The following is a 21,542-nucleotide window of genomic DNA, read 5'->3' as shown; positions in this document are numbered from 1 at the left end:
AAGAAAGAGGAGATTAGAGAATTATAATTAACGGAGTAAATAGGAAAGGGATGCATCCAAATTAGTACTTCCATGTATATGGAAAATGATATTGATTTCTTGAAATAAAGCACTTTACAAGTCAATCAAGAAGTGACTGATATGCGCATTAGACCCAGTTTAGTTTGATGGAACCTCAAGGAAGTCGACACAAACAGTGGCAACATCCAAAAAACGGAGAAATATATAAACTTTTTTTATAATATGAGTTAACCACACAAAATGACCCTCACTTATCACCATTTGAGTACCTTAATTTTTTTTTATTTTTTTTCACCATTTGGGTGTTTAATCCCAAATTTTGGCCAAATCAGTTTAATACATCAAATAAAGAGAGTCCCTTGGATTAAAAAGAGAACCCCTTGGGTTCACTTAACTGATGTCCAGCTAAGCGCGTTGATCAATGCACTTGAATAGCTAATGTACAGTCTAAAGCTAAGGCCTTATTTAATTCAACTTATTTTTTACTTATTTTAAAAAAAATTAAATTCAGATCACATTATATAAAAAAATAAGTCAAGATTAGATTATTGTTTTATGTGCAGTTTTTTATCGCTAAATATATTTAGTTTTATAATGAAAAATTATGAAAATTACATATTAATAAAGTACACATTATTACGAATATAACAAGACCCCACTTGATATATTTGTTTTTAATATATATCATCGTAAACTTAAGGTTAAAATTTGGTCAAATCTTGCAATCAGACCAGACCAAATCAGATCAAATCAGAAAAATTAAGATAAGCAATAATAAGGCGAACTAAACAGGCCCTAACTTTGCTTCTCATTTTGGTTCCTTGGCCCTTTATCATCAATAACAACATAAGTAGTGAGGAAGTCACGTAAGCCACCGAGAAGACTCTTTCGACGTGATTGATGGGTACAGATAGGCAAAGAAATCAATGGTTGTGATGAACGCGTTCCATGGAAGAAGATTGCCTGCTCCTAGGAAGAAATGTAGAATGTATGCTATTTTTTATGTGTCCCATACTGGCTAACTTGTTATTCATCATTTTTCATAGCTTCCATCTTATGTTCCTCTCTTTTCTATTTATGTTACTGTCTTTACTTAGCTTGAAGGTGAAAGTGATGAACTTATGATCAGTTTAAGTACTGTATATATCATGCATAGTAATGGAAAGATATTTATACTATTAGGTTGGATAGGGATTGGACACGTGTATTGGTATAAAGCACAAAATGGAAAATTGACACCAAAATTATTTTGATTAAATTGATGGTAGACAAACATAAGATATAGCTGTGACTTGTGAAGTTGTGAGTTACAAACATGTGTGTTATCTAAGTTTTGCGTCACGTTAGCATCGTAACTAAAATAATTAGAAATTAATTTTTTAATACTTATAATTTTGGTATTGTACATAAGGAGGCAGTCTATATTATCTATAGCTAGAAGCCTAAACACAATAAATTTCTCAACACTTTTAATAGAGAAAATACAAGTTTATCACCTTGATAAAAAAAAATTGTTTATTAAGTGAGCAAATTTGTAAAAAAAAAATGCTTCCTTATTTGTGCTTTTACAAATAAAAATTATTTCCTGTACACTTTTGCAGCTGGCAACCAATGGTAAGAAACCAACTTTAGCTCATCAAAATTAACATCGTTTGGCCACAAATTCATGGTGAAAGTTCAGAAATATTCTAGAAGAAGAAACACCCATTGAGAAAGCTCAGAAACTTCAATGGCAAAAATCAAGAGGGCGAGCTCACCTACCATTTAGAGTCAACCCTACCCTTAATTTCTTCGTTTTTACATAGGGATTTCGTTTAATTTGGCGGCAAAGCCGCCGAATATTGTGGTCTTGGTGATTATATCGACATCAGGGTCGAATAGGATGATAGGACATGGTGGTGTTGGTGATGATGTCGATGTCAGCAGCGTCGAATAAGAGGATATGATATGGTGGTGGTCGTGATGATAAATGTGGATGTTGATAAAAGGAGGAAGAAGAACATGAAAGTGGGTGAGGAAGAAGATGAAAAGGGTTTGTGTATTTAGGTGGTGTTTGGTTCAAGCATATTAGGTATAAGGTATGGGTTTGGAATGACCAAAATCCATACCTTGTGTATGTTTATAGAAATTTTATTTTTCAAACTCATACCTCAAAGTCTCAAGGTATGGGTTTTTGAAACCCAAGGGGGAGGTGGATATGGCTCATACCCATACCTTTAGGCCGTGTTTGGATAGAACTTTTGGAAGGAAAGGGAGGGGAAGGAAGATGAAGGAAGGGGAGGTGAAGGAAGGGGAGGGGTGAAGGAAGGGAAATCCCTCATTTGGATAACAAAGAAAATGAAGGAAGAGAGAGTGAGGGAATTTGCTAAATTAAAACCAAATTTTTCAAAATAAGAAATTCTGGAAAGCAAATTTTCTTCATTGTCGATTTTCCAAAACAAAATTTCTGATAATTGATTTTTGCCAAATTAAAACCAAAATTTCTGAAATTTGATTTTCGAAAATCAAAACAAAATTTTCTGAATGTTGGTATTAGAAAAAGAAATCGTATATTCAGGAAATTGGTTTCTAAGTATCAAAACCTTTTTTTTTTATTTTCAGAAAATCAATTTTTGAAGATCAAAATCAATTTTGTGAAACTTGATTCATGAAATTAAAAATCGGATTTCTTGAAAAATCGATTTTGTGTAAATCAAAACCAGAAATCATGTATCTCAAACCAGAAATTGATTTTTTATAGTTTAAAATCAATTTTGAAAAACAAAAGACGAAGAATGGTTTGGATGTCTGCGGTGGAAGATCACGGCTTGTGTTAGAGGTAACAAACGAACAGAATGTGCTGGAGATTATTAAAGCATGTTTTCCTTCCAAATCTTCTCTAATTTGGAAAGATTAGTTTCTTAATTGTGGAAGGAAATTATTTCCTTCCATTTCTCTTCCTCCCAATTCCCTCACCTCCTATTTTTGCTATCCAAATGGAGGAAAACTCATCTCTTCCTTTCCCTCCCCTTCCCTTCCCTCCATTTCCCTCCATCCAAACAAGCTGTTAGTTTAAAATTAAAAGGAAAACTATCATTATTAGATAAAAACCAAACACATAAAATCAAGTATCAATTTCCAACCCCATACCACCCAGGTTTCATTCCTCATTCCAAACCTATACCATTGTTTGAACCAAACGCCCCTTTACTGTAATGTGAATCTGATGAAGAACATGGAAGAAGAAGGGGGTGGGTTTGCTTTAGACATCCAGTGTTAGTAAGAGGGTTAAGTTACTATTCACTTCTAATTACAAATTTATCCTTCATTTTATTATAAAAATGAACAGTAATAGCATAAAGGTTGCTGTTATTGTAATATATAGACTTCAACAGTTAGTTCGGTTTTTTTTTTTTTTTTTGAAAACTTGGGGCCCAATTTAATGCAATTTGATTTTTGTTTAAAATTAACAAATTTTTAGTTAGTTTGAGTTAGTGGTGAGTAGGTGGATTAGTTGGCTGGAATTTAGGTTAGAGTATTCAATGAGTGAAAAAAAAAATGAGTACCTAAAGAGTATAAAAAGTAAGAAGTGAAAGCCTAATTGTGTAGTTAGCTCTTATAATATACTAGGTTAAAATCCAGTGCAATGTACGGTTGTTAATTATTTTTGATAATTACATTACAAAATACTACATAAAGTATATAAAATATATTCAGAATTTCATTTGAGTAAATATGGAATATGATTTTCAAACTAGAAAGAAAATATCACAAGGTATTAATAGTCACTAGTAGAAAAACATAAATGCGCACCGACAAATGAGCACAAGTTTTCTTAAACCGGTGCGAAAAATGCAAGCTAAACCCACTAAAATTAAAAGGGCACCGGTTAACCGATGTTGTAATACCCCGTATTTTCATATGTATTTTCTAATTAATTAATTAGGAATTATTTTATAAAAAGGGTATTTTAGTAAATTTATTATTTGGAACCAAAATGATATTTGAATTTTGGCGCCAAAAGTATTTTGAAAACTAATCATTATTTTTGGATAAGATTTATTATCCATTTATTTTATTTTAAAAACCGGATTATTTTGTTAATTAATTAATATGGCCGAAAATTCCCAATAATGAGTTAAGGAATTTCGGATTTTCCATGAATGGAAAATCTGATTTTCTTGGTTATTTATTGGTAAATAATTGGTATTTAATTAATTAATTAATTATTGTATATTATTTATACAATTATTTTATTCCTTAAAAACCGAGCAAAATCTTCCTAAATATATCTAGAGGAATCCGAAAATTTGAGCTATGGTAAGCTCAATATTTTCGGCCTTCTTGAATTATTTTGGGGGAATTTATTTGGTAAAATTGTAATTTTAATTATCTCCCAAAACCTCTTATTTTCCTTAATTCTATTTCTCCATCTTTTTAATATCTAATCATCATATTTTCTTGTCATTCATTCTTCTTGATTATTCCCCAAGTAATCTTCCTTGCCATATTATTTTTCATGACATACATACTTTCCATATTTAATTATACACAATCACCTTAATATCAAAACCTTCGTTAATTCTTTTACTCACTTCTCTAAGTAATCCCTTAAACCCTACTTGCCATAATTCTTCCCACATTCTCTTGCTATAATTCTTGCATGAGCTAGCCTAAAAATACCCCTCCATACCTCTCACATTCTTCACACCAATTCTCTTCTTTTCTTCTCCTCTTAGTACACAAATCATCCCCTTTATCTTTGAAACCAATTTTCGGGCACTTCTGGTCAGTTTTTGGGGTATTGACGTCTCACAGAAAATTGTTTCTCTCGAAAAAATCCTTGAGGTTAGGCTCAAAAATCACCCAATTCGGAGTTATATCAAAGGAGTTACAGCCTCTGCAAGTTTTGCCTATTCTTTCAACGCAAATCCAATTCTTCTCTTTTCTTTGGTTCCTTATCTTTTCTTCTTCTCTTCTATTATTCAATTATTATTATTATTATTATTATTATTATTATTATTATGGGGGATTTATAAAAATTATTATAATTAGTTTTAATTATATAAAATCAGATTTTTAATGGTCTTTACGATAAATTAATTTAAAAGTTTCATGTACATATAGTTGGGAGGTTTTTAGTTTAATTATTGTGATTATTTGTTAACCTTATATTAATTAAGGTTATATTTATTTGTAGGGTGTGTTCGAACAAGAATCTTGAGGTTCCGTTTGTGTGTTTTGATAAGCGAGGATCAAGGTACGTTAGGTGGTTAGATACCTTGAAAAAGATGGATTTGAATGAGCATGTTTGAATGATTTTAAGATGATTGAATTAAATTGACTATTGATATTAATTGATTATTGAAATTGGTTTTGGAATTTTGAGTTGGAATTATTGGTCAAATCATTGGAAAGGATGGAATTGATTTCAAAAGCATGTTTGCTAATAAATTGAGTTTACTTGCACTTATCGTACTTAGCATATTTTGCTAATCCGTATTTCTTATTTTGTTTTGGTTCGCCTTGTTTACCTTAATGGTAATTTCAGGTGGAGTCAATAATTGAGCATATGGAGTCCCGGGAATGGTTTCACTTAGATTAGGAAGTGTTGGTCTTGTGTTTTATTTTGAGTACTCATGACAATGGTTACTATTTATAGTCTATTATTAATAAAAGAAGAGTATTGAAGTTTTCCGCTGCAAAGTATTGGTTTTGTTTAGTAAGTTTGAGTAGCCTTGCGTAATCACGCGGCGGTAATACGCCTAAATCTATCTCTACGGTATAATTATACGTATTACACTAGTATTTCCGTAGAGGGAGATTTAGGGGTATTACTGATACCCTTAGTAATTCAAAAAGGAAAAACCAAGCATACTAAATTAGGGCAGCGGTTAATCGATTCCCTTAATAATTAAAAGAAAAAAAAAAGTACTAAACCCTCATTCACTATTCTTTTTTCATCTTGTTCTCGCGTCCCCCCCCCCACCCCTTCCACCGCAAGACCACTCTATACCTCTATTTCTTTTCTTTAGCTTCTCATTCTTCACGGCGCCAAGGCGATGATGTTGACGGTGGTCGCAATTGTGGTTTGATTTTTGGAGTTTTCTTCTCGAATCCTCCTAATGGGATAGAATTTGATGCTTCAGATCTTAGGATTCGTAAGAATTGGGTCCATGGCATTCGGGATCTCCCTCAAAAGCAACCGCGGGGAAGAAATTATTTTTCAGGGTTTTGTAATTTTTTTTTTAGTTCACTACAAGAAAAAAACCTTTTCGTAGAAATTATTTTAACATTTCGTATTGATTGTAATTGCTTCAAAAAAAATTCCCAACGAATTGTCATTCGATACAATATCCGCCGTTGTATAACCTTTAATTTAGTAGCGTTTTCCGCTTTCGCTGGGATTGTCCTCATTACTCGATATGGAAAACTACATTCAATCTTTAGGTCCCTTAAGAGTCAAGAATGGTGGCCGGAAAACTCACTAAAGGTGTGCTATGCACCCAAGTTATTAGTTTGTGGTGTTTTAACTACTAAGCAAAGTATAGGGTGTTGGGTGCACCTCAACCATAATGAAGAGTGTTGAGGTCAATTTTGCCTTAAATTTATAGATTTGTTTCTTTTTAGGGTTTAATTGAGGATGTTTTTAGTTGGGATCTAATAATTGTTCTCGAGTTTTTTAATTTGTTAATTGTCTCTGAGACTTTATTCTTTTGCATAATTACTTGTGTCGTCTTGGGATTCATATAGAGTTTGACGCTCGACTTCCGTCCTTGCTGACCCACCGTAGCCTGAGCTCCTCCTCGCTGCATGTTGTTGATGCTGCCTTTGCTTTGTAATTGCTGCTGCAAAATGTTGCTCGTAGTTCAATTGTGAGGTTTACTCTCCCTTTCCTCCTGCCTTTCTCTATTATCTCTAGAGTTAGATTGTTATTGATTTTGTGAATTCCTTGTGTTGATTGTGTGAATGGTTGTGAGGGTGTGTATTGGACATCGATGTGTAGAAAAAAGTATATGGCAAATGATTTTTTTCGGTCAATACTCATTATTTAGCACGATAAATATAATTAGATTATTTGAAGATGTTAAATGAATAAATTTGAGGTTATGGCTGTTGGTTTATTTGAATTGCTAATAGTTAGATGGTAAAGTTTTGCTCTTTATGCTTGAAATTGATGAACATAACTAGCGACAATTGCAATGATTGCAGTGATAAAGTTAAAATTTTCTATAAGTGGTGGTTTTTGATGAGAATCATATTGCTTATCCCCTGAGCTACAAATTATGGAAGAAATAACTATATATTTTTAGTTGTTGGTTTAGTTTGTTTAGTTCAATTAGTCTTCTTGTTTAGTTTGTTACTAGTTTCGATTGATCTGCTTTGCCTACTCAAGTGTTATTGATTTGTACGTTTCTACTTTGAATGCGCTAAAATTTGTTGTTGTGGCTGAATTGAAAAAGTAGATTGGTTGTTGTCTAGTTGATGGATAGTATATATGAGTGTGGACTGGTGTGAAGCTGCTACTAATTAGCCATAACTTAGTAAAACTTTGTGGATTGATCGGTATGAATTGGTGGATTGATTGGTATAGAGTTGGTGGATTTATTGGTATGATAATTGATTGCTCTTTGTTCTTGGTTTGTTAATAAGGTCCTGTCTATTTAGGGTGAATTTTTTTAGTAGCTCTTTGTTTTCTCTGCTTTAGTTCCTATATTGGTTTTGGACTTGATTTTCTGTGCTGTGTTTTGGCTTTATTGAATGACTTGAATATGCTGCCATGCTGCTTCCCTCCTATTGCCGACTCTCAACCTTTACTGCCTCACTATCTGCTTTGCTAGAGCTATTGCTACTTCTGCTCTGCCTTGAAGAGGCTGTTGCTACATGTGGTTTGGTAAGGATGCCACTACTGCTACCCTGCTGAGGCTGCTGCTGTAATAGTTGGCTTGGCAAGGTTGTAGCTACTGCTGCCTGCCGAGGCTGCTGCTGCTGCAGCTGGCCTTGAAAGGTTGCAACTGCTGTAGCGTTATCAAGGCTGGTGTTGCAGCTGCCCAAGCAAGGCTGCATCTGCTACTAGTATAACTGGGAATGTTTTTGCGTCTCTGTATTCTAAGTTTCTACACTTGCCGCCATTTTTAACTTCTTCTTGCTCTTTTATCATGGACCAGAAGCTTTGCTACTACTTCTAAAGATGTTAGTTTTGTTTTCTCTCTCCTCTTCTGTTGAATTAATTTTGAGTTGTTGATTATAATCTTGGTTTGGGTATTGTTTTGGGGATTATTTGCAATGCTGATTTATGTAAAGTGAATTTATGTTGAATTATTCATCAATTTTTGATTGAATTAGTTTTGTCTTGTGTTTCCTTAAACTGGGTTAACCCTACTTATGATATATACACTGAGGTTTATCATTTGTTTGATACTCTTATTATTATTGGTAAAAAAACGGGAATTTAACATTTAGTAGAGTTGATATGTACTTTTCCTATAATTGAAGAATATACTATGAAATGACTGTAAATACATTTAATCATTTTCCTATATTGTAAAATGTTTATTCCAAATAATGGTTTGCTTTGTTTATCTAATTTATGTTTTGTTTACTATGATTTGTGTAGGTTCTTGTTCAAATTGTTACGTTGTCACAAAAGAAGAAATGGAGGGTGATTAGTGCTGTCAAATTTCAAACCGAAACCGTTTAACCGCCCGAAACCGACCGACCCAAATGAGAACCGAACCGATTAAAAACCGATTTTTTTGAAACCGAAAACCGACCCGAACCGTATTTTAGTAAACCCGAAACCGAATCGACCCGAATAATGTTAAACCGTATAAGAACCGAACCCGTTAACAAACCGAACCAAATATAAACCGAAATGAAAGAAAACCGAACAAAAAAAGAACCGAACCGTATCTAACCCGAAACCGGTTCCAACCCGAAACCGTTTAAACTGGCGAAAAAACCGTTTACACCGAACCGTTAGCAAACTGCTACCCGTTTGCACCGAACCATTTAAAAACCAAACTGATTGTAAACCGAACTGGTTATAAACCGAACCGTTTATGAACCAAACCGCTTCTAAATCGAACCGTTTACAAACTTTTTAATATAATTAAATGGATTTTTTTTTTATGGGAATATAATTAAATGGATTAAATATTAGAAATCTTAGAATTTTTTTTTAAAATAGCAAGGCAAATCATTCATTAAGGTCTTAAGGATAATCAGTGTTCACAAACAAGAGCAAAACAAGCCTCAGGCCCTGCCTGAAACTATTAGCAACACTACTGCCTCTAGTCATGTATACATTTGAGGTGATGAAACCAAATGAACAACCTAAAACTCATAAAAAAAATAGCAATATTTAGGGCCTGTTCTCTTACGTTGAAATTCAGTTCAGTTCAGTTCAGCTCAATTCAGTTCAGTTCAGTTCAGTTCAGCTCCTAATTTCCTTCTCTTATAAAATATTCATTTCAGTTCAGTTCAGTTCAGCTGAGTTCAGTTCAGTTCAGTTCAGTTCAGCTGAGTTCAGTCAATGAGAACAGGCCCTTAATAGATATGGACAATAGATCAATTTGACAAAAAGGAGTAGTACATACGCTGAACAAGGCCAACCTTGAAACCAAGAAATCGAGCAACTTGACAAACCCACTCACAATCACAACGACTAAAATAATCATTAACAGTAATAACATGAACCCTTTACCCATTAAATTAAAGCATTGAGATAGGCTGATAACATGGCAAAATGAGAATCAACTCTCCCTTGACCCATAAATCTGCAATTTTTACTTCATTTTAGCGAGATCTAAAATAAAAAAATAAATTAAAATTAAGGGTATGAAAAAAAGATTGAGGTAATAAAATTAAACGATTGTTTTTGAAAAAAAAACTTGTTCTTAGTGGTAAACAATGATATACATCAAAATTGCGTTCGTGAAGCCACTAAATGGCAGATTATCTTCCTTGACGGTCCATTCTTTCTTGAAGATGACTCAGAAAATCGAGAAAAGAAGCTCGAACGCCATTAAAGGTACTTCAGAAGCTCCATTGGTTTCTAATGCGAACACCGTGAATGAATGTATGTGAGAATGAGAGGCGCCGTGAGACGGAGAGGCGATGAGACGGAGAGGCAATGAAACCGTGAGGATGAGAGGTGCCGTGAGAATGAGAGGCGCCATGAGTGGTACAATGAGAGTGGCAAAGTGAGATGAGAGTGAAAGGGTTTCAAAAGGGTTTCATGTAAATCTAACCATTGATTTTTTAATCTATGGTTCAGATTAGTGATATGTGTGTGTTGTGGGAAAAAGAATCTAACCATTGATTTTTTTAATCTATGGTTGAGAGTGGTGATCCGTGTGTGTTGTGGGAGAAAGAATCTAACCATTGATTTTTTAATCTATGGTTGAGAGTGGTGGTCCGTGTGTGTTTGTGTGTTGTACATTCATCTACAAAAATATTACCCCCTCAATTCTTTAGAATTTTTTTGCCTCATTTGATCGGGATCAGTGCCCAAGACACGTATTAAAACATCTACTAGTATATCTTTATTTTCATACACGTAAAAATTATAAAAACGTTATATTAATAAAATATATAACTAGATAAATTTAAAAAGATCACTAATGAGTCTATAACTTTGTACTAATACATACGAATAACGATGATACGAATATTTAACTATGAGATGGTTAGATGCCATGTGTTAATAATGTGTACATATGATCGATTGAACTAATCAATATTACCTTGTTAATTAGTCATTAGTGTTTTCTTTCATTACAAATCAAAGCAATTTGTAATATCTTCATAATTTCATGAAAATATATAATGATAAACGAGTCATAATTAGCAGTCTTGTTGACTAATCAAGTATGGAATTACCAAATTGCAAATTTCCATTTCACAAGAACTCATCAAATCATGATTATGATACTATGCGTAGACGCGTAGTATATAAATGATTAAATAAGAAGCATATAATAACCTAATTGTAAAACAATAATACATTAATACACTAACTCTTATAATCTACTTCGTAATAAACTAGTAAGATCAGTATGACTAAACTTGAAACTGAACATAATATGTATTTATAAAATCAATGAGAATTTGTTTATAATATGATGCCTAAATATGAAATGATTCGCGACTTGCCGACTTTATGTAAAACTTGTGAACGCAAAAGGTTAGCAAGTACTATCAAATTTCAAATCAAAACCATTTAACTGCTTGAATCCAAACAACTCGATAAACTATTTATTTTTTGAAACCGAAAACCGACCCGAACCATAATTTAGTAAACTTGAAATGGAACCGATATGAATAACGTTAAAGTGGTTAAACCATCGAAGAACCGAACCAGTTATAAACTGAACCGAAAAACAAGCGAACCAGTTAAAAACTGAACCGAAAAAGAACCGAACCAGCTATAAACTGAACCAAAAAAGAACCGAACTGTTTCTAACCCGAAATCGTTTCCAACCCGAAACTGTTTGAAGCGGGATAAAAACCGTTTACACCGCACCGTTAACAAACCGCAACCCGTCTGCACCGAACCGTTTACTACCCGGACTGTTTACAACCCGAACCGAATTAAAACCGCTTAAGAATATACCGAAACCGAATCGAACCGATAACTATTTAAACCGAACCAAAACTGACCCGTGAGACAATTAAACCGATTCCAAACCGACCCGATTAAATACCGAACCGATTTCAAACCGAACCAAAACCGAACTGTCAAACCGTTTTGACAGTACTAAGGGTGATAATGCTGTTGTTCTCCTACTGTGCAATTCCTTGCTGTTGTTTAGCTGCTTTTGTACAGCTGCATATGTTATTCTTTATGTGTAACCTTGTACTTTTTTTTTGGACGAAAATTGTAATATTACAGCTTATTTTATTTTATTTTATAATTAGTATTATTTTATTTTATGGAAATATGTAAGTAATATATATGTTAGTGTTTATATATCAATTGAAAATTGAAAATTTATTGGCTATTAAGGGCATCGGTTCTGAACAGGAACCTGTGCCAATAACCCCTTATGAGCACTGGTTAACCGGTGCCAAAAACTGTAATTACCAACGGTTTTGAACCGGTGCCAGTAACCCCTTATGAGCACTGGTTAACCGGTACTAAAAACTGTAGTTACCAACGATTCTGAACCCGTGCGATAAATCTCACTGTTTCGCATCCCTCAAATCTAAACCGATTCAAAATCGGTGCAAAAAGTTGGTTTTGAACCGATGCGCATTTCCCTTTTTCTACTAGTGAGTTTATTTAAAGATTTTGCAATATAAAAAAAAAATTAAAAAAAAAAAACCCAACCAGGTGATAAAATTTTTCACAAGGTAATGATAAATGTCATGAAAAGAATTTGCTTTTTAATATAGGTTAATAGATTATTATATTACTTTGGATAATTAATGATATTGAAAATTAAATGTACGTAATAAAAATTACTCCATACACAAGTTTGAATTTTATACCGTATTATGGACAGAAAGTTAGTTTTTTTTTTATTATTTTAAAAATCACAGTTATTATTACTCCTTTTGTTCCTAATTTTTTGCCTCATTTGACTTTTCGCGGTCTCCAACAAGCCTTTCAAAACAGTTATATATATCTCTATTTTCACACGTGTAAAAATTATAAAAACTAAATATTAAAAAAATGTACAATGAGACGCATTGCATTTTATAAGATCTCATGACTATATTATCAATTATAGATTAAGAGTATTTAATGGTCAAAGTTCATAAAAGTTGACACAAATTTTTACAATGGGGAAAAAATTTAAGAAAAGAGGGAGTACTTGATACGTGTAGTCAACGATACGGTAGGATGCTGATTTTCAGCGAATTCTAGACATCGTGTTCCTCGAGGGCAACAAGCCATGGGGCCTGGATCGTCTTTAATTGCTTCTCAGCACGATAAGATATCAAAATACTCTGTATTAAATTCGATAAACAATTAATTCAACGCAACTATATCACGTTTTATTTTTTTGACCACTACATAAATGGCACGTAATTCATGATATTATTACTATAAATTAAACCACTCTTGTAGTAAAGAAAGGCAACTAGCACATACACAAGAAAGTTATAATTTGTTCATCCTTCAATTCTCTTCATTTCTTGGTCAAAAAACCATGGCCCTCCTTTACACAGCTCCATCTCACACTCTTCATTCTTCCATCACTAAGCTTAACCTGAAAAACCCGAGCCCCTTTGTGTTGAAAACTAGCTTCACTAGTAGGAATTTGCACTTTAGAGAGCCAAGTTTTGGTGCTACAAAGATATCATGTAGACTTATTCCTAAAATTGTTAAGGATGGAGTGAACACTGTTGTGAACCCGGTTATTTCCATCGTTGATGGCCTCCAACCTGCGACTTACACGCCGCCCAAAGACGATTTGAAAAAGGAGGATTTCCCTGCTGATTTTATCTTTGGTGCCTCTACTTCCGCTCTTCAGGTTACACTACTCTCTCGTGTTATTCGTCTATTAATATGTTACAAAAATCTTTTCTTTTAGGTGACTTGTTTATCTTGTTATATTGTTTATATAAAAAAAAAAGTGACACATTTAACAAAATTGAATAATTGAACTTCAACTTGCGTACATCAATTAATTTGATTATGTAAATGATGATTACAGTAACTTCTCAAGAAACTAGAGCATATGCATATCATCTAAGTTGTTTAATTTGCTAGATCAGATGATAAATGCTGTGCTACAGTAATATTTGTGCTTTTATTTTGTCCTGTAGTATAAGTTCGACATACAATGGTATGTATGTTTAATTGGTTAATGGTAATTGATTGTGACAGACTGAAGGAAGAGGGGATGAAGGTGGTAGAGGAAAAAGTACCTGGGACTTCATGATTGAAGCCGAAAAGGGTCGTAAAGCAGTTGACTCCTACAACCTTTATAAGGTAAAACACCCTAACTTCGAATTTTAAACGTTGTATTGATGATATGGCCATTAAATTCGACATAACACACTACTACAAAAAAGGCTTTATAGAACGGTTAAAATAGGCTTTACAGAACGCCTCAGGACCGTTCTTCTGCTAAGCAATGTATAAAGTATATAGAACGGTTCATGCAAGCGTTCTATATACTCGACTAAAGAGAACTGTCATCAAACATAACCGTTCTATATTCCCTTACTGAAATCTGAAAATAAAGAAGGAATAAAGAACGGTTAGTATGCTTGACCGTTCTATATTGTATTACAAAAGAGAACGGTTAAGACAGGTAACCGATCTCTAATCCTCTCCTTTTTTAAATAAAAAAATGCTAGTATACGTTATTTTCTTTACAAAAAATTGTATTTTAATTTCTTATTTACCCGAGTATCAATTAAAAGCTAATACAGTTGTTATTAAAAAAAAGCTAATACAATTGAATTGAACTTTAAAACTTACAAATTAATATACTTAGTATAAAAAAAAAAAAATTTAAACCAATATTTACAACAAATGTAGTAAGAAAGCAACAACGACATTAAAATTAAAGAGGAATCATACAAAAAAACATAAGAAAAGGAACAAATTAAACAAAAAAAATTGTCAATCTTCTTTCACAATTGTCTGGTTTCTTATCTTCAATTCCCTCCTTATTTGATAGTTGCAAATCTACAAAACAAACATAATTATATGAGTGATTGAGTGACACATTCTGATTTGAATAAAAAAAAAATCCAATATAAAAAAAAAAAACCGCTACGAAATTCAAGTTCTGAAATTTGAGGAAAAAAATACAATTATAAATGAAGAGATTACCTTAGTCAGATGATATAGAGTAATATAGATCCATATCATGAAAGCTTATTTATCAAATTCCTCATAATCCCAATTCATATACAGCTTGAACAAGATCTCGCTTGAAGTATCGCTGCACGCCTACATATGTAACACAAACATCAATTTAAATTCAATATATATGTAATACAGATACGAAATCGGAATACAAAACTCAAGATCTAAACAAAAATCACAACAAACATGCAAATCCGCACAATTAATTCCATATAGGAGTATAGGACCCCCAATAAATCAAAGATTTAAACAAAAAAAAAATACATAAACAAAGGGGAAAACACACACCTTGGCCAGATCGGAAGCACGGAAAGGGGGGAAAAATAAGAACAAAAAATTAAGATGATATTAAGGGGAAAACGAAGAAACTGATGATCAAAAACTATGAAATTTGGTAGAAATTTTTATGATTTCTAAGAAATTAATATAGAAGAGGAAAGCAAAAAATTAGTGATAAGAATAACAACGGGGGAAATAAGATAGAGAGTTAAGGGTTTTTTTAGCTTAGAATATGGGAGTAAATGATAAGAATGATAATATTTGATATAAAAAGGGCGATTGGCGACCATTAAGGTAGCTAGAACTCATAAATAGGTATCATATAGTCTATATACAACGGTTGTAAGTAACACCGTTTTCTAACTTATTAATGTTATAAATTTAATTATTTTTTTTTTTTTGGTAAAAATGATAAAGAACGGTTAGGGTAGTGAACCGTTCTATATTCTTTCACATATAAAACGGTTGTAATAGAAAACCGTTTTATATTGTTCTAGAGAATGGTTATCTAAGCTAACCGTTTTGTATATTGCGTTTCTTATTCCACTTTTTGGTGTAGTGACAGGAGAAGTATTGGCGCATAGTCCCTTATTAGGGCCTATGCGTTTCACATGCAAATAGAATGACATATTTGTAAATAATAAGAATGAAAAAAAGCAGGTGAAAAATATGATGGCAAATGAATAATAATACATAAAAGTACTACTGTACTATTAAGAGAGAGAAAATGTACCATCGAACCTCAAATTGCCCTCCAAATATGCATGTCAAATACATAGGCTCTATGCGCCTAGATGCACTCCCATAAGTTATTTTTGTGTACCATTCAAATCAAATGTTGGGATGATCTAATTATTTGTTGGCAACAATTGCAGGAAGATGTTAAAATTTTGAAGGAAACAGGGCTAAATTCTTACAGATTTTCCATTGCTTGGCCAAGGATTTTGCCTAGTAAGTTTCTTTAATGTCCAAAAATAAACTAAAGTGAGTTTGTTTTTTATTTATTTTTGACGAGAATAGTGAGTTCATTTTATTTACACCAACTCTTCTCAAAAATATTGCAGATGGAACTGTGGAATCAGGTATCAACCAAGAGGGCATTGATTTCTATAATAACTTCATTGATGAATTAATTGCAAATGGTAATTTACTCTTCTATCCTATTGAAAATTTTTAATAATTCAATCAGGATTTAATTATTGTCATGTTACGAATTCAAATTACACTATTGACTTGACAAATACGTGCTTAGTACATGTTTATGATATGTTACATTTATCTCACAATTTAATTTGCTCCAATGCTATCAGGGATCACTCCTATCGTTACTTTGTTCCATTTCGATCTACCAGTGCCACTACAAAAACAATACTATGGCTTCATGCGACCCAACGTAGTGTATAAATCTACCACATTCTTTAGTTATTCATATATAGCGTACGTATAAATTTATATAACGTGTGATATTTAACATTGGCTTTCAAAAAAAAATGTGACTACAGAGAACAGTTCACGGAATTTGCTGATCTTTGCTTTGAGAAATTTGGTGACCGTGTTAAGTACTGGGGGACGATCAACGAGCCTTATGTTTTCGGGGCGTATGGTTACAAGATGGGATTGCCTAGCGATCTTCAGAAAGATCCAAAAGGTTCATTCATTGCCACCCACCATATCATCTTAGCTCATGCTTCTGCTGCGAAACTCTACAAAGATAAATATCAGGTGAAAATCATCCTTACGACTATATATAATACGTACTATAATGTAACTCTATCGAATTTAATTTTTTAATTTTTTATTTTTTTATCTAACATAGCTTGATTATAACCAACTATTGTACATTTTTTTTTTTTTAGAAATCTCAAAAGGGGAAAATCGGAATTTCGCTCCCGTGTAAATGGTTTATGCCACATTCAACTGATCCTAAAGACTTTGCTGCTTCAAAAATGCAGTTGGATTTCACCTTAGGATGGTAACCAATTATCCTTTGTGTAGTTTATTTTTTTTTTAAAGAGAAATAATCTATTGCAAACTGACCTCTATCTACATTTATTGCACATGTGTAGAATAATAATTTAACTCAATAATTTTAAAAAGAATATAGTTTCTCAATAATATATTATCTTTAGTGGTTATTGAGTGGAATCATTAATTATATGTAGCATTATCTACGGAGTAGTTAAATTTTTTATTTTTGATTCAGATATTTAATTAAATTATTTTTTTAATATACTCCCTCCGTTTTTAAATACTTACTCCACTTTATTTTTTCGGCTATTTTTAAATACATGCTCTATTTCCATATTTGGAAATCTTTTACAATATTTAATTAATTTCTCTTACCTAGTAGACTCACCATAATCATATTTAATTAATTTCATATTCTCTCTCCTCCAATTTTCCACACTACTTTTGCTTGTTATAATTTTTTATTCTTTTACATACCCCACCACCTCTACATTTTATTACTTTTTCCAATTTCTCCTAAAACTTCTTACTTGGAGAAATGGAGCAACTATTTAAAAACGGAGGGAGTAGTACTCGTATTTCTAGTTGGTAGACACAATCTATTTAATAAGAGCAACTCCAATGGTTGCACCTACAGACTTGTTTGCAATTTTCAAAAGTCTCTAGCTACTAGTTTGACAATTGAAACTAAAAAATACTATTAGCTAGGCCAAGCAACTTAGCTTGTGTAAGCTAATTTGCTTGACAAAAAAAATTTCAAAATTATTAGAGATTAATATATTAAAATAATTAAATTTTTAGGGCTAATTGAGAAAGTCAAACTTCTTTAATTAGCAAGCTAGTAGCTAACCATTGGGGCACAAAACAGGTATGAAGAAAGTTAGCTTGAACTCAAATGCGGTATATGAATAATGCAAAAATCAAAGTGATGCATTTAAAAAAAATAGAGGGAGTGTGATTTATATTAGGTTCACTAATTGAGAGAAATGAATTAAATAATGTCAAAGTTTTCTAAATAATAAAATGGAGCAAGTATTAAAAACGATCGAAAAAAAATATGAACCGAGTATTTTAAAACAGGGAGAGTACTTTATAACTCATGTATCAATTTCTTGCAATTTTAGTGTTTTAAGTTTCTTGTTACTTATTAGTTGATTTTTAACCTATGCTTAATTTCATTTAAATTACGTATTTTATAGGTACATGGACCCACTTATTCGTGGGGACTACCCAGAAACAATGAAAAAGAATGTGAAGGGGCTACCAGAATTCACAAAATCAGAAAAGGCACTAATTAAAGGCGCCTATGATTATATTGGTATAAATTATTACACTTCCAGATTCGTCGAACACACTTGTACTGTTGATCCAATGGCTGGCACTATCACTATCAATTTCAACGAACAAATTGGTAATTTTTATTTATTTATTTTAATAATTTTTATTTAATGTTTCATTAATTTTTTTTTAATTTAATAAACAATACACATAAGACAAGGGGAAAAAATTATAATCTTCGCAAACATATCCTATTCGTATGTCACATTGATCAATAATATTGTGCAGTAATTCGAGTTTAAGTACCTTTATATGTTGATTGGGACGAAATTATTTGTCATAGTCTCATAGAGATTATTAGTAATGTAATTGGACTATTGGACTTTAATACCTCTACATGTTGATCGGGAAAAATTTGTATGTCATCAAATAGACCAATAGTGATTGGACTTTTAAGGACCTCTAGTCCGTATATCAATCGGCATAATAGTAAGAAATGGAATGAGAATGTTACATGTAAAACCGTATAAGCAAATAAGGGCTAATGAATAATTTTTTTTTAGGTGTTTAGAGAAGACTCCGTAATTAATAATGTTACTTATTACTCTTTAATACAGTAGTGATAAAGATGACAAAAATGACGATCCATTTTGTCAATTTGCAAACTATTGACAAGTAACGTGTCTAATTCCCACACAATCACGCACAGAGTAACAAATTTTTTAATACTACTCTTTTCCACACAAGTAATAAGTCATATCTTTTTTTTTTTTTTTTTTTTTTTTTTTTTTATCGAACAATGTACTTTTCTTGTATACTCGTACGTATATTACAATCTTCACTTATTTATAAAAGCATTCAATTCTTCTTACTATAAAAAAATACTAAGTATATAAAAAATTACTTCCTATATAATAGCTACAAATTGCTATTAATTTAAATAATAACATATCTTATATTGATTGCAGCTGATGATGAGGGAAACCCCGTTGGAGAGCAAGCCAAAGGACAAGCTGACATTTATATCCGTCCTGATGGACTCAAGAATTTGCTTCTCTACATTAAGGAAGAATATGGCAACCCTGAAGTTTATGTCACTGAGAATGGTAAGTACATTTTTAATTAGGACGAATTCTTAGCTAAAGCGGACAAACTTTGTTTCTTTAAACTTATTTTTAATTCATTTTAATCTAGTACAGTTTGGTTTGAAGGCCTTAATTTAACATATTACAAGGCTTTAAAGTCATCCTTTAATTTAAAATAAGTTTACTTATATCCTCCCTACACTAAATTATTATTTAAACTTCGCTTTATAAAAGTTTTATATTGCCATTATCATTCTATTTTGACGAAAATTTATTTATAAATATTTTTTTCAAATAAATACTGTACGGAGTATAAGATTTGGGATTCAATTTTTGTTATTTTCAAATATAAGATTCAGCATTCAATTATCATAGTCAACCTTATGATTATTACTATACCAAGCAAACACCTAACATAATATGGACTGTTATGGTTAAAACAACAGGTGTTCCTGATAAGCCAACTGTCACAAGTTCAATTCAGGATCTAATTGCACAAGGGAAAAATGAAGAACTTGCGGCTGCTCTTGATGATGATTACAGAATTCAACATACTCAAGATCATCTTATCGCTGTTCGTGAAGCACGCAGGTAACTATACATATACATATACATATCTACGCCGTCTTTGGATAGACTAATTAACTCCATTTTTGGTATACTCATAAATCCCAAAAACAAGTCAAATTGTAGCCTGTGAATATTGCAAAAGTCAAAATGTGTCAACTAAAAAAAAAACACGATGGAAGTAATAAGTAAGGCGTGAGAATAGCTCAGTGGGTAGAGCATTTTCGTTCCCCAGTCCCCAGGATCACTCAAAATTATATACTTCGTAACTATTATTTCTGTTTGTGCACATTCTAATTAGTAATAACTTGGGTTTATACAATGCAGAGAGGGAGCAAATGTAAAAGGCTATATAGTATGGTCATTGATGGACAATATGGAAGTAGGAGCTGGTTATGATGTTCGCTTCGGTCTCAACTTCACGGATTATTTTGACAATCACAAAAGATACCCTAAGAAATCTGCTAGATGGTATGCTAAATTCCTTAATGCTGATAGCACTAACGATTCCTTGAACTAAACCAACACTAATTGTATAAGTTGATATTCATCAAGAATTTATGTGAAATTTTAATTGTACGGCTTTGTAGTCGTTGCGCATCATAGAAAATACAAATAAAGTTCATTATGAACTATATAGAGTTCCACAAGTGTTTTGTGTTCCATCATATGATGTATGTGTTTATTTTCATTTGAATTGTACTTTATGTAAGAGTTTTGTGTATTGTTTCGGTTTCAATCAATAAAATAAACTTTGATTTGTCAGTCTCAACTGTTTACACGAAACTTGGCATTTTGTCGTACTCCTTATGTCCCATATAGAATTTTGTTTCCTCTATTCTCTATTAACTATAGATAACTTTTGGAGATTCACGTTTGCCAATGTATATCTTTTACGGTTAATAATAAAAGTTATAAATAGTTACATTTTAAAAGTGGACTAACTATTTACCCGAGTGATGCCACCCATAATGAGTGAATATATATATATATATATATATATATATATATATATATATATATATAAGATCACATCCCTTATGTGAAAACCCTATTATATATGAGGACATATTACAACTGTTGGATCAATAACATCCAATGGCTACAATTTATCTCAATCAAACATAATATCAAAAACAATTTTTCAGCGTTTTCTCTCTCCTCCTTCAATTTCTCAGCTCCCTTTCTTACCGCTATTTGCTTTGATTCTTCATCGATTCTTCTTCAAACTTCATTGATTTTGTCAAGGTGATTTTCGTTAATTTTAGGTTGATTTTCATTGATTAAAGTTTTATTTTCGTTGATTTTAGTTTAATTAATTAAGGTTTTATCAATTTAGTTCTTCATTAATTAAGGTTTTTGTCAATCTTTTTGCGATTTTTGGCGATTTTCTATTCAATTTCCGTTCTAAATGTTTACTCACTTGACAAATGAGCAACTAAGTTTGCTCATTTGTTAAATTAGCAACTAAGTATTTGCTCATTTGACAAATGAGCAACGAAGTATTTGCTCATTTGACAAATGAGCAACTA

The 21,542-nt window shown here is 32.1% G+C and overlaps 1 protein-coding gene and 1 long non-coding RNA gene across 2 annotated transcripts; one reads left to right on the top strand and one right to left on the bottom strand.

Annotated features, from left to right (window-relative positions):
- The first annotated feature begins 13,158 nt into the window (after positions 1-13,158).
- Positions 13,159-20,724, top strand: LOC145568672 (beta-glucosidase 12-like). The gene is made up of 11 exons (XM_081628096.1): positions 13,159-13,484; positions 13,841-13,945; positions 15,988-16,063; positions 16,177-16,254; positions 16,423-16,510; positions 16,615-16,834; positions 16,969-17,084; positions 18,280-18,491; positions 19,327-19,464; positions 19,890-20,034; positions 20,338-20,724. The coding sequence occupies exons 1-11, from the start codon at positions 13,161-13,163 to the stop codon at positions 20,528-20,530; spliced, it is 1,695 nt and encodes a 564-aa protein (XP_081484222.1). The 5' UTR covers positions 13,159-13,160; the 3' UTR covers positions 20,531-20,724.
- LOC145568671 (uncharacterized) lies at positions 14,312-15,297 on the bottom strand. The gene is made up of 3 exons (XR_014095884.1): positions 15,122-15,297; positions 14,798-14,917; positions 14,312-14,650 (listed from the first exon to the last, which is right to left on the bottom strand). It is a non-coding gene; the product is annotated as an uncharacterized LOC145568671 (long non-coding RNA).
- Positions 20,725-21,542: the final 818 nt, after the last annotated feature.

This window comes from Chenopodium album, chromosome 11, assembly GCF_948465745.1.
Source record: "Chenopodium album chromosome 11, dcCheAlbu1.1, whole genome shotgun sequence".
Lineage (NCBI taxonomy): Eukaryota > Viridiplantae > Streptophyta > Magnoliopsida > Caryophyllales > Amaranthaceae > Chenopodium > Chenopodium album.
Note: the sequence above shows the minus strand (reverse complement) of the source record. Positions and strands in the feature narration are given on the sequence as shown.

Excerpts from the sequence above, each read along its gene's own strand:
- LOC145568672 (XM_081628096.1), top strand. The coding sequence starts at position 13,161 with ATGGCCCTCCTTTACACAGCTCCATCTCACACTCTTCATTCTTCCATC. Across the intron at positions 13,946-15,987 it reads ACTCCTACAACCTTTATAAG|GAAGATGTTAAAATTTTGAA; the intron begins GTAAAACACCCT and ends CAACAATTGCAG. Across the intron at positions 18,492-19,326 it reads CAATTTCAACGAACAAATTG|CTGATGATGAGGGAAACCCC; the intron begins GTAATTTTTATT and ends TATTGATTGCAG.